This window comes from Gymnoscopelus microlampas (assembly GCF_963454915.1).
Source record: "Gymnoscopelus microlampas genome assembly, chromosome: 1".
In the NCBI taxonomy this organism is placed as follows: Eukaryota; Metazoa; Chordata; class Actinopteri; order Myctophiformes; family Myctophidae; genus Gymnoscopelus; species Gymnoscopelus microlampas.
The window spans coordinates 61,256,789-61,269,732 of record NC_139962.1 but is presented as its reverse complement, the minus strand read 5'-3'; the positions used below and the strand labels follow the sequence as shown (position 1 = coordinate 61,269,732).

Genomic DNA, 12,944 nt, shown 5'->3' with positions numbered 1-12,944 from the left:
AATAATAATCACAATCTGCAAAGTAACTAGTAACTATAAGTTTTCAAATAATTGTAGTGGAGTAAAAGTATAATATTTAGCTCAAACTTCATGCTGTATATTACCACTTATACCCAGGTTCAATTCAATGCAATTCATTTCAATTAAATGTTATTAAAGTGTCAAATCACAACAAGTTGTCTCAAGACACTGATATGACTTGATATGAGTATGACTCCCTGAATAAGACTTTTTGTCTCCTCATCTCTCCAGTTCCAGCCAACATCTACAAAGTGTCAGAAGACATCAATGTGAACGAGGGCAGTAACGTGACACTCAGCTGTCTGGCCAGTGGCAGACCAGATCCTGCCATCACCTGGAGACTACTCAACCCCTCAGGTAAGGGAAAAGGTTACTTTCCCAAGGTCATGGGTCGCCTATGGGGTCACCGTTAGGCTCCCAGAGAAGCACAGAAGCAGCGGGTCACGTGATCGCAAAAACAAAAACCGGCCCGTTCACTTCCTTGTTATTCGATGTGGAAGAAGCTTTTTCTCTGTTTCTGTTGCTTTTTGGCGAAAACAGACTACATTCAAATGCCCACAACTATGGAACGGATGATCGCCGCGGCTCGCTTTTCCCCTCCCGATTCTACGAGACTCGTATACGTCTTTTAAAGCGATCGGGGGATCGATCATACTGGAGATAAATATTCTATTATTTTTCAAAGGTTAGTGAAAAAACTCGAAAATCGCATGGCAGTGGCGTAAGCAAATTATGTTTTATTCCTGGCAGTCAAAGAGTTAACAAAAAACAGCATTTACTAAATAAATGTTTTGCATCGTGGTGAAGTGATGCCAATGAATGATGCACGAGCCATATTATGCAAATGACATCATCCAGTTGCCAGCTGAAGTTGCTAGTTTGTGATTCAGAGCATCCCCCCTCTCTCTCTCTCTCTGGAAAACTGAGGTTAGGGAGAGAGATTGAATGAGTGACAGAGTGAGCTTCACTCATTCGAGTGAATGTGTGAAGCTCACTCTCCTCTCTCTTCAGTCTTCCAAGACTGTCCAAGCAAAACAACACTGGTTCATCATCAGAGGCATGTTGTTATGTTTATGTCTCTATGCATGTGTAGTGCCCCAGACAAGACCCGGCTGCAACAGCTCTGACAATCGAGCATATAGCTCTATTGGAACGGTGGGTTGTGTGTCGGGTTGCCGAATGGGAGAGCGGGGTTCGATCCCAGCTTGGTGCTAATCACTACATCTGGCATAGTCGGCAGGACATGGAGGAGGTTCTCGCGTCGCAAAAACTGCAGATCTACAAGCTCACAAGATGTGTTGCGAGCTTGTGTATCGGCTATTTTTGCTACTGCTGCCGTACTATAACATATAGAATAGGACTGAAGCGGTTAAAGGGTTAAAAGGTGAGTTGAAATGAGGATGAGGGTAATGTTCTTTTTTTATTCATTTCTAAAGGGTTGAAAATCCATGGGATATTTAAAAGGACACTAATGTAATGTAATGACAGTAATTGCCTATTCAGGACAGCAACATAGATTATGGCAGGAAATTAAAATAGATTTCTGTGGCGGGAAGTAAGCAGTAAACAGTTTTAATATAATTTTTGTTAATTATTTCATCAGTGCTTTGAACATTTCATACCATTATAATGCTGTAAACAAAAAGCAATCATCATAAGGGCTTGTTATTTGAATTATGTGCATTTCCCTGAGATAACACAGCGAGGATGGAAATATTCAATGTAACTTCATGAATTTTGAAACAATGACTCCATTTCCCAATCAGCATCTTTTTTATGCTCGATGCAAATCATTCACACAAAGAATGGAGGATTTGTGGATTTGTAACTGCATTGAGTGTCTGGGAACAGGTGGGCGGGAAAAGAGTAATGCTCATCCCACTGTCGACAGAATGGGCTTTTCTCACCCAGACTACATGGAGCATAGATATTCACAGCCTTCACACCCAGACAACATGGAGAATAGATATTCAGCACTGTGATACAAACCCACAGAATGGGAAGTTGCTCCTCAGGAAATGTAATTAGAAGAGGAAGTAACAAATACAAAAAATACAGCTGGAGAGAGAAGGTGAGATTCTTAACGGAAAGAGAGAAAGGTACAGTATATGGGCCTGCTGCTCTCTCTCTCTCTCTCTCTCTCTCTCTCTCTCTCTCTCTCTCTCTCTCTCTCTCTCTCTCTCTCTCTCTTGCTGAATGAGGATAATGAGTGCAGAGAGAGAGAGACAGAGCTCATTGGAAGCTAGAGTAGTTAATGTGCCACTCCCCCGAAATCATGTTTAGTTTGGTTCATGTCTTTTTGAAGTTTACCTGTGAACATCCTGCTAGTTTCTTGAGCTCGATCTGCATATGTGCATTATGATGTTCTACAACTAAATCTGGCCTTCAGACTATCACTCACTGAATCCAGGTTTGACGCACGACAAGCAACTCTGACAAGGTGTGATGTCACATGCTGAGTTAGGATAGTTAGAGGATTATTAAAGAGTTATTGGAATATATCCATCTACAGTAGGGTAGTTAGAACTAGACCATACCCGTCGGGGGATATGAGCACCCAAAGTGAGTCATGATCCGCTTGTTTCACGGATGGTCCGCTTGTTTCACGGATGTGGCAACACCGACGCTTGTTTCACGCACATGATTTGGCAACCCGGGAGCCAGCGAACACAAAAAAAACGCGAATAAACAGCTGACATTTGGGGAAAGCGAAAAACGGGCTTCGGTGTTCCGTGCACATGGTAATGGTCAGTGGCTGTGTGCAAATGCAGATCAATTGCTCCAGCCACTGAGGGCAGAAGAGATGTTGTGGACGCGCGCACAGACAGACGCACACACAGAGCCACAGAGCTTCGTAGAATTATTGGATGATATATCCTTCTACATCAGTATAGTTAGAGAGTTATTGGACAAAGCAAGAGGACAGAGAAGAACAGGACATATTAGTAACCAGTGTTGGAAAGTAACTAAAGTAATATGTAACTTAAAGTAATATTATTACTTTTTTCCAGTAACTAGTAAAGTAACTAATTACTTTTGGCAGGGAGTAATAAGTAAAGTAACTATATTACGTTTTAAACAAGTAATATGTAATAAGTAATATATTACTATGTTTTAGCAACTTTTACAACGTAGTGTTGGAAAGTAATGTTTTAGTAGCTTTTCCAACACAGTGTTGAAAAGTAACTAAAGTAATAATTATGTAACTTAAAGGACAACTTTGTTTTTTTACAACCAAGGTTTATGTTTTAGATTGTAATTAAAGTAAATAAAAGATGAGTGTTTACATTTTAAAATGTACTGCTTTCTATAGTTTTAGCAATTTTCAAGATCTTTTTTTACAGTGGGCGGAGGCATTCTGTCTGGTGGCTAAATATGTCTTTTTTTACACAATAACCCGGTGTTTTCTTTATTATTATTTACAGTAGCTCTTCTAGCCCCCAATAACTCACATCTGGCCATCAAAGACCACAGGACCTTTTTTATTGTGTAAAAAAGGCATATTTAGCCACCGGACAGAATGCTATAGAAAAAACTATAGAAAGCAGTAAAAAAAAAAAAAAAAGAACACTCATCTTTTATTTTACTGTACAAGCTAAAATATAAACCTTGGTTGTAAAAAACTAAAGTTGTCCTTTAAAGTAATATATTACTTTTTTTCAGTAACTAGTAAAGTAACTAATTACTTTTGACAGGGCGTAATAAGTAGAGTAACTATATTACTTTTTAAACAAGTAATATGTAATAAGTAATATATTACTATGTTTAAGTAACTTTTCCAACACGGTTAGTAACTCAAAAACAAATGTTGTTCTGTTACTTCCCTCCATTTGCTGTGTCCTTTCTCCCTTCATATCTCCTCTCGCCTTTCCTTTGTACTTCAAATTCAATGTCTCTGTATCTTCCTCTCTCTCTCTGTTCTCTCCTCCTCCTCTCTGGTTGGATGTGTCCCTCTTTGTGCAGCGGAGCCGTTGGCTGGAGAGGAGTACCTGGACATCACAGGCATCATGAGGAACCAGGCGGGACGCTACCAGTGCAAGGCCAGCAACGACGTGGCCACGCCCGACGTCAAATATGTCAACGTGGTCGTTAACTGTAAGACATGACACAATGGATGGAGGGAGGGAGGGATGGATGGATGGAACGATACAATGGATGGATAGCAGAAAACGTATTTCATCTTTTTGTTTTTCCATAATTATTTAGCTAATTCTGAGAAATTGTAAAATGAATTGCCTATAATTGTCTATAATAATGTCTATGGGTTTTATGAACATTAATTTATTGAACCAATAAAAACTAGAAAAAGTGCTCCCCGTATAGCACAAGTCTCCGCCAGGTCAGGTAGGTTATTGTGGCCTCCTGGTGGCGTTATAATAGGCCAATGTGAAAAGGGTGCCATTTCTTCTTAGGCCTTGCACGGCAATCGGACACTGCATTCATGATTTGAGGCATTTTGTTCCAAAAATGTGGTTTGCTAAATTAGACCTGCTGGTGTCGCTATAATAGGCCAATGTGAAAAGGGTGGCATTTCTTCCTCGGCCCTAGTGGGAATGTGCGTGCAAAATTTCACGGAATTCGCACACTGTGTTCAAAACGGACCTATCCTGCAAACTTTGGAAGCCAATGTTAGCCAAGTAGGATGGAATAATGAAATATCGGACACATCCATCTTGATCACATGACTATAGAGATACTGTGTACCGATTTGCGTGATATTTGGACAGAATCTGAAGGAGTAAGAGCAAAACATGTGTTTTACAAACACTCTGCTACACCAGTGGGTCTAAAGTTGGGGTCCAGGGACCCTCATTGGCTTCCAAATGGCCACTTATGGGTGTGTATACGAATGTATATTTGTACACTCTCAGAGTTATGGGGGACGTGGTCCTGGTGGCGCTTTAAAAGGCATATGTGAAAAATGCAGGACAAAGGTTTTTCCTTGGCCTTTAAGGAGTGGGTGTGCAAAGTTTCATACAGATCGGTGCAGTTATAGCTAAAAACATGAATCGGCCTGTTATAGCGCCACCATGAGGCTGATTTTAAAATGCATTTTGTTCAAAATGAACCACTCCTGCAAACTTTGGAAGGAAATCTGAGCCTATCAGCCTGAGCTTATCCAACTGAGGCCAGGCTTAGCCGATAAGACCATATTTAGGCTATGTTTATCAAAGCCATAGCCTCTAATTATTGACAATGACAACAATATATTAATACATTGACATTATTGTTCACAAAGAACTCCCCTGACAAACAAAATGGTTCAGTCCTGCTGGGATTCACAGACAGTGTGGGGTTCAGCTCAAATAGCTGATCTACAAGCTCACAACACGTTGCAACGCGACATATTGTGAGTAGTATATTGTCTGTTTTAGTTATTTCCGCATGTCTGTCGTACATCAAAGTATAAAACGGCTTAAGTTAAGTAAATATATATATATACATTTAGTGTGTAACATTTGTTGAACGTTTTCCTCTCCTGTGACTGTGTTTAGATCCTCCCACCATACAGAAAACTCAGAGCACAGAGAGCCAGGTGGGTCACATGGGCATTCTGCAATGTGACGCCACCGCTGTGCCAACGCCAGAGTTTGAATGGTACAGAGACGACAAGAGGTACAACATCACACGCACGCACGCACGCACGCACGCACGCACGCACACACATCCCATATACTGCAGGCTCTATTCACAGCAGCCATATTATGAAGACATTCACAGGTGTTACCAATGATACTAATGAAGGCTCTGTTCCATTCTGGTCAAACAGAGTCAGGGTGCTGATATTGTGTGCATGTTGGCTCACTGGAAACACTCTGCTACACCAGTGGGTCTAAAGTTGGGGTCCAGGGACCCTCATGGGCTTCCAAATGGCCCCTTATGGGTGTGTAACAAATGGACAAATGTGTACAAATGGACCCTTACGGGTCCATTTGGTTCCATTTGTACACTCTCAGAGTTATGGGGGTCGTGGAAACCACTGTGCTACACTAAATGGAACAGAGCCTTCATTAGTATCATTGGTAACACCTGTGATTGTGAATGAAGTGATAATATGGCTGCTGTGCATAGAGCCTATTGAAGATATGTTTCAAAACGTAGTGCCGTAAAAGTTCTGTGACAGGAAGAGAGCAGGAACTTTGTGGAAGAAGAACTGGTGTTATCATGGATATGATCCATAATCTAATAGGCCTATCAGCACACCAGCGCTCCAAGATTTATGGTCTTTGGGATATTTGTGCATTCTCCAATGTTTCCGAGGGTTTATTGTTGTGGATGTTTTGGGCTGAGTGTCTCCTATGAAAAAGTACTGTATACCTCACAAGAGGCTCATTTATGTTCTGTTGATTAAAGAGCTGGAGAGTCAGGGAGACCTTTAACTTTTTAAGGACAAAACAAATACATTTAATACACAGTCAAATCCACAGTGTTAATTTGATCTATTTGTAACTCTAAGAGTTCAAATGTAATACATTTTACACTCTCAGGAATACGTCTTTGTGTCTGCATTTTGATCATAACACATCTTGACCAACTATACATATACATACTGTAGGTTAATGAAGTATTTATCCACAGAGGTTTAAATAAAAACACAAACAAACACACACACACACACACACACACACACACACACACACACACACACACACACACACACACACACACACACACACACACACACACACACACACACACACACATTCTCCCTTTCGGTAACCGGTCAGGTGGGCACAAAAACCAACTGGGCACACCGGACAACTGGGCACACAGGTCAACTGGGCACACAGTCAAATGGACACACAAGACAGCTGGGCACACAGTCAACTGGGCACACTGTCAACTGGGCACACAAGACAACTGGGCACACAGTCAAGTGTGCACACAAGACAGCTGGGCACTCTGCTTTGATGTGCCCCCGCTTTCTATGAAATCCAGAGCTTAGTGAACCCCTGCTGTGAATTGTCTGCTCCTGAGTTCCTGAGCAGACACTCCTGAGTTTCCCCCCCTCAGACAGCCGCATAATCACCCTGGTTAGGATGAGAGGTTAGGTATAGGCCTAGGATGTGACAGTTTCCACTGATTCAACCTAGTGGTCCCTCCCCACTGCTTACACCTAATGGCCCTCCTCCACTGAGTTCACCCGCATAATCACCCTCCACCCAGGTTAGGGTTAGGGTTAGGGTTTAGGGTTAGGGTTAGAATGTAAGAGTCTCCACCGATTCAACCTACACACACACACACACACACACACACACACACACACACACACACACACACACACACACACACACACACACACACACACACACACACACACACACACACACACACAGGAGAGGCAATACACAGCTCACAACAAATGGATGAGGATGCTGTCAGAACTGCAAGGACACACTGCAATACACTATCTCATGAACAGACATTACACAATGTCTCCCACCGTCTCTCTCTCACAGTGGGGGGGCGGGGGGTACTTAAATATCAAAGGAACACAAAAATCCTTGGTAGTCATACGGTGTGCCCAGATGTCCATGTGCCCAGTCATCTCGTGTGCCCAGATATCCATGTGCCCAGTCATCTCGTGTGCCCATATGTCCATGTGCCCATTCATCTCGTGTGCCCAGATGTCCGTATGCCCACTTATCTGGTGTGCCCAGTTGTCCAGTGTGCCCACCTGACCGGTATTCCCAAGACTTAAGTAGGATTAGGTTGGAAGCATTTTAAATTAAAGCTACAATATTCAGGTTTTATGTCTGTTGTTTCTCTCTCCCGACGGACAAAGGTCATTGTAACAATACAAACAGTGTCCAATCCGGTGTGACGTCTGCTTCAAATAACTTTATTAACATTGTTGATGTCCTACACGACACCACAGTCGTATTTCTCAGTAGAAGAGTAGAGGTAACACCTCCAACCACTGCAGATGTATTAGTTATATTGTATTTTGATAGTAATCATTGCCATATAGTGTTTGTTCAGGAACAGGGGTCCCCCCGTCTCTCCAGCTGTTTAATAAACATAAAATGCATTTTCATGTACAATGCTTATTTAATCCAATCAGGAGAGAGAATACCACAAAGATAATTTATCAGCTTTTCCAATTTCATCTACTCATTTATTGGTATAGTTAATTCCAATTCCACTTGTTTATGTATCCTGTTTGAGTCATCTCTCCTGAATGGATGTCATGGGTATCCTGACGAAAAAGCATTTTCTGTTTACTAAAGAGCTGGAGAGACGGGGAAAACCCCTGTTACTGAATAAACACTCTATAGCAGAATATAGGGCTATTTAAAACATATTTTAGAAAATAACTACAGCACATTTAACTTTGTTTTCTTCCTGACAGGAACGTCTCACTCTAGTCTAGAACAAGTAGAATCCATGCTGTGTACTTTGCTGTTAACCCATTCAAACCGGGAACGTGTCTCTGTCATTTTAAGATTTATTTGGCTATTCAAAAATATTAATTATATTTTTTGAAAATCTGGAAAATGTGTGCAAATCTTTGAACATAACATATTTTTAAACCAAACATTTGTAACTGCTTCTGGGGGTCCCTGGAACAAAATATTTTACAATTTAAAAAAATGCATATTCAAAGATTTTCACGATCTTTCAAAAATAGCAGATCTACAAGCTCATAGCGCGGCGCTATGAGCTTGTATATCTGCTATTCTTGAGTAGCAAAATACATCTAAAAATGACACCGATTCTTTCCCGGTCTTATGGGGTTAAAAGAGCATGATTTCGAGTCGCTGTTTAGTCCAGTCCATCACAGAGGTGCTCAGCAAACTGTGTCAGCGAATTCTGTCGATTTATTCACTCTGAAAAGGTTCATGGTTGACATGATAACTTTGTTATGAGCTTGCCGGACATTAATAGTCCCAGAGGTTGAGGGTTAGACCCTCAGCTGCATACTAATATTACACAAATGGATAACAACGCTATACTCCATTTCTTCATGACAGCACCAAGGAGACTGGGATTTATGCACTGCCAAATTACAGACCGTAAAAGACAATTTTATGCACTACATAAATATCCTAGGGATTCGTTAACCGCATGAACCCTAGCATATCCCTTTCCTGGGCATGTCAACTTTTGGCAAAAAATAGCCAATCTACAAGCTCACAACGCATCTCAACGTGGCGTGTTGTGACTTTGTAGATTGTCTATTTTCTAAAAAAGAGATTTGGTGTAGAGGGAAAAAGGAGCAGGCCAAGGATAGACACCTGGGGGACCCCATAACACAAAATATATAAAGTTTAAGTAGTTGTATCAACATACTTTGTATCTTGCTGACTTCATGCCACCAACTACTGTTAATTTGCTGTAAGTGTGTTTGTGTGTGTGTCTCTCTCTCTCTCTCTCTCTCTCTCTCTCTCTCTCTCTCTCTCTCTCTCTCTCTCTCTCTCTCTCCTGTCCAGAATATCCAACAGTCAGGCCATCAACATCCAGACCCTCGGTACCTCCTCCGTCCTGACCATCGTCAATGTCACCCAGGAGGATTATGGGAACTACACCTGCGTGGCGACTAACAGACTGGGCATCCAGAATGCCAGTCTCTTCCTCTATAGTAAGTTACTCTACTAAAAGACTGGGCATCCAGAGTGCCAGTCTCTTCCTCTATAGTAAGTTACTCTATCCACTTCCGGGTTGCACTATTGAACTCCACACCCATCAGAGAGTGTGTGGGTGAAGTTTCAAGGCAATCCGATAAACCGGAAGTGGTAATGTTTTTATGTAATTGGAAGTCTGGAGCCTGTAGCGTGCTGAGAACTGGATTTATGGCTGTTTAAACCCCAGCCAACATGAAAGCAGAGGGGGCGGGGATTAAGCAATTACAGCCTGTCGCTATTGACCATCTAAGAGCACCGACCACGTTTGGGGTCTTTAGCATGCTGGGAACTGGAGTTATGGCTGTTTAAAGGCCAGCCATTAGGAATACAGAGGGGGCGGGGCTTAAGCAATTACAGCCTGTCCCTATTGACCGTCTAAAGGCACCTACCAAGTGTGGGGCCGTTAGCATGCTGGGAACTGGAGTTATAGCTGTTTAAAGACCAGCCAATAGGAACACAGAGGGGGGCGGAGCAATGGTGCGCCTGTGGCATTTTTCTGTAGCTCTGTGTGTTCTTATTAGTCTGGTATTCTGGTAGTTTGTTGATTCCCCAGGTGTTTCTTGTGCATCTTATTTTGTAGTAGTGTTCTGGTCTGCCCTTGTAGCTGTTACCTGTCATGTCTCACCACCCCGATTATTGTTAACCCTAGTCACCTGTGTCCTGTTAGTCCCCTAGCCTATTCCAGTGATTGCTGCTCCCAGCGCCGAGGGCCCCTCGCTACCCTGCGATGTCCCGCCTTATACCTTGTCTGCAGTCTCCGCCGACATTCCGCCAGTCCTGCCCATATGTGGAGTTGGTTGGCCTCGACGATGTCCTGCCTAGGCTCTTGCCAACTGTCTCCTCCAATGACCTGCCTGGGCCCTCCCTCTGTGCCCTCGTCAGCAGACTTTGCAGACTTTCTGAACTGTCATAAGTTGTCGCTGCTGAACCCAACCCAGCGCTCCAGCCGCTACACCCTGGGCCCATGCCCAAGTCGTCGGGCTTTGTGTCGGCACTCCAGCGATTGGACCCCAGGCCGGCGCGTCAGTTGCAGAATTCTGGTCTTGCACTCCCGTCACCGGACCCCGGCATTGCTCTTCAGTTGCCCTGTCCCTGCTCTGCGCCACTGAGGCCGATCTCCACCCCTGACCCACAGTTTGTCCCCCGCCCATTTCCAAGCCTCGTTCATAGCCATGTTTCTAGCCATGTGCCTTGCCCCTCTTTCAAGTCCCATGCCTAGCCCTGTTCCCATTTATGATAGTACTGTAGCTCTGACGCGCTAGTCAGTTATTTGTCAGTCAATGTAGTGTGAGTACTAGTGTGGCTCTAAGCCTGTTGTTTTGTTTTGTTTCTGTTGTTTTGCTGAGTGTTTCTTAGGATTCTGCATCTGAATTTTTGCCGTTCGGGAGGACATGTGTTGGTTAGTAAACTCTCTCTCTCTCTCTCTCTCTCTCTCTCTCTCTCTCTCTCTCTCTCCAGGACCAGGAACAGGTGGAGACATCAGCGGCTCAGCTTGTGTATCTCACTCACTGTGGCTTCTGTTCAGCTGCATCGTCTGCCTTTTCTTCAAATGTTAATACTGACCTCCTCCTCCTCCTCCTCCTCCATAGAAGAACCACATTTGAAGAAAGAACCTTTCAGACCAAGGTTCTCGAAAGAACAATTTATTTTAATGGTTCTATAAACCACTTAAACCCTTTACATAGGGTTCTATTTTTTTTGGGGGGGGGGGGGGAATCCCCCCCCCCCCAACAGAATGAAACTAAGACCATTCACTGAGCCTCCCGAGTGGAAATAATTCAGGAAGGAATCCTGGCGAGGTCCATCCTGGCTCCCGCTGAGTGGAACTAACAACAAAGACTTGTTTGACAGTGAATAGCAAGATGATAGCAAGATGAAATCACCATAAGACAAGGGGATCAAGTACTGTATTTCCTTATATTTCACAGGGCAAAATGTACAAAAAGGCCCAGAAAAGAAAGTGAGACAAGCCATGTTATTACAATCAATGACGAACCACGTGATAGTGCGAACATGTCAGAAACAGAGGTGGAGGTGGGAGCTGAGATGTCAGCTCAGCCGCATATTCAACAATCCAGACAGATATGAATCTGTCAGTGAGGAGGGGTCAGTATAGTGTTCCATTCATTTATAATTAACAGTTAAAAAGACCATCTCAGCAAATGTTTTCTGGTTTGTTCTTTGTTTCGTGTAGTGTTATACAGGGACGTCACAGGCTCTCAGAAGGTGGGGGGATGGACTTTCAGTGGACTATACCCCTTATTTTACACTTTGGCTATTCAAAAATAGCAGATATACAAGCTCATAGCGCGGCACCGAGTGCTGCGCTATGAGCTTGTATATCTGCTATTTTTGAAAAATTGTGAAAAACATTCGTAACTGTCAAATGTAAACAAATTTTGTATTTTCAAATTTTTGCGTTTTTTGGGCGGATTTTGTTAGTTTTTTTTTGTGTTTTGGTTACTTTATTTCGGTTTTAGGGTTAGGGTTAGGTTATTTAATTCTTATTCTTGCCAGATTTTACCGATTTATTTTTTTATGTTTTATTTTTTCAAAAAGTGTATGAAATCACGGATCTATGTGAGTGAGGGTGTCGCGTCGTACGCACAGTGAATGGCCATGACGCCCCTGGTGTTATAGGATTTATAAACGTGATTTTTTTCTCTGCTTTCTGTTGTTTTCGGCGAAAACAAGCCACATTCAACTGGCCGTAACTATGGAATGGATTACTGGGACCGGACAATTATTTTTTCCCGATTCTACGAGACCGATTGAGGCGATCTCCATGAGGACGGCGGTCACGGATTATATTCCATGATTTTTCAATGGTACAGTAAACTCGCTCATTTTCACTGGCAGTGGGGTGACAGTATTAGACTATTTACTCTGGCAGTTACAGAGTTAACAGTTAAAAAGACAATGTCAGCAAATGCTTTATGGCTATAGTTAATTGTTTAATTATTGAATGACAGTTAAAAAGATAAGGCTACCGTTTGGGAACTGTAAAGTGATATGTGTGATATTTATGTTAATGTATGTTATTAGTTTCACATTTTAAGAATTTTAATTGAAAATGTATGTAGTAATCCCGGTCGCTATACCGCCTCCCCCATGACAGACGGATGGAGGGGAAAGGAACTGGTTGGATTAACGTGTTACTTCCACGTGCTACGTCCTACCGGGGAAACTCCACCCTGTCGGCTGATAAGAAGGTCAGTTGGCTCTCAATGCATTGAAGGAGGCATGAGCTCGGCGCTGGGCTCCCTAGGCTGGCGGGGGGAGTGTAGTACCCAGGAT

The 12,944-nt window shown here is 42.8% G+C and overlaps 1 protein-coding gene across 1 annotated transcript in view; it reads left to right on the top strand.

Moving 5' to 3' along the window:
• LOC311052003 (limbic system-associated membrane protein-like) overlaps window positions 1–11,312 on the top strand; it is a gene marked incomplete at its 5' end in the record, with an annotated part of 276,875 nt that extends 265,563 nt beyond the window's left edge. Inside the window, 5 exons of the mRNA XM_084066752.1 lie at window positions 253–378; window positions 3,985–4,116; window positions 5,517–5,637; window positions 9,456–9,604; window positions 11,106–11,312. Of these exons, the coding sequence (XP_083922878.1) occupies window positions 253–378; window positions 3,985–4,116; window positions 5,517–5,637; window positions 9,456–9,604; window positions 11,106–11,203 (626 nt within the window). The 3' untranslated portion in view covers window positions 11,204–11,312. The remainder of the gene's footprint in view (window positions 1–252; window positions 379–3,984; window positions 4,117–5,516; window positions 5,638–9,455; window positions 9,605–11,105) is intronic.
• Between the last annotated feature and the right edge of the window lie 1,632 nt (window positions 11,313–12,944).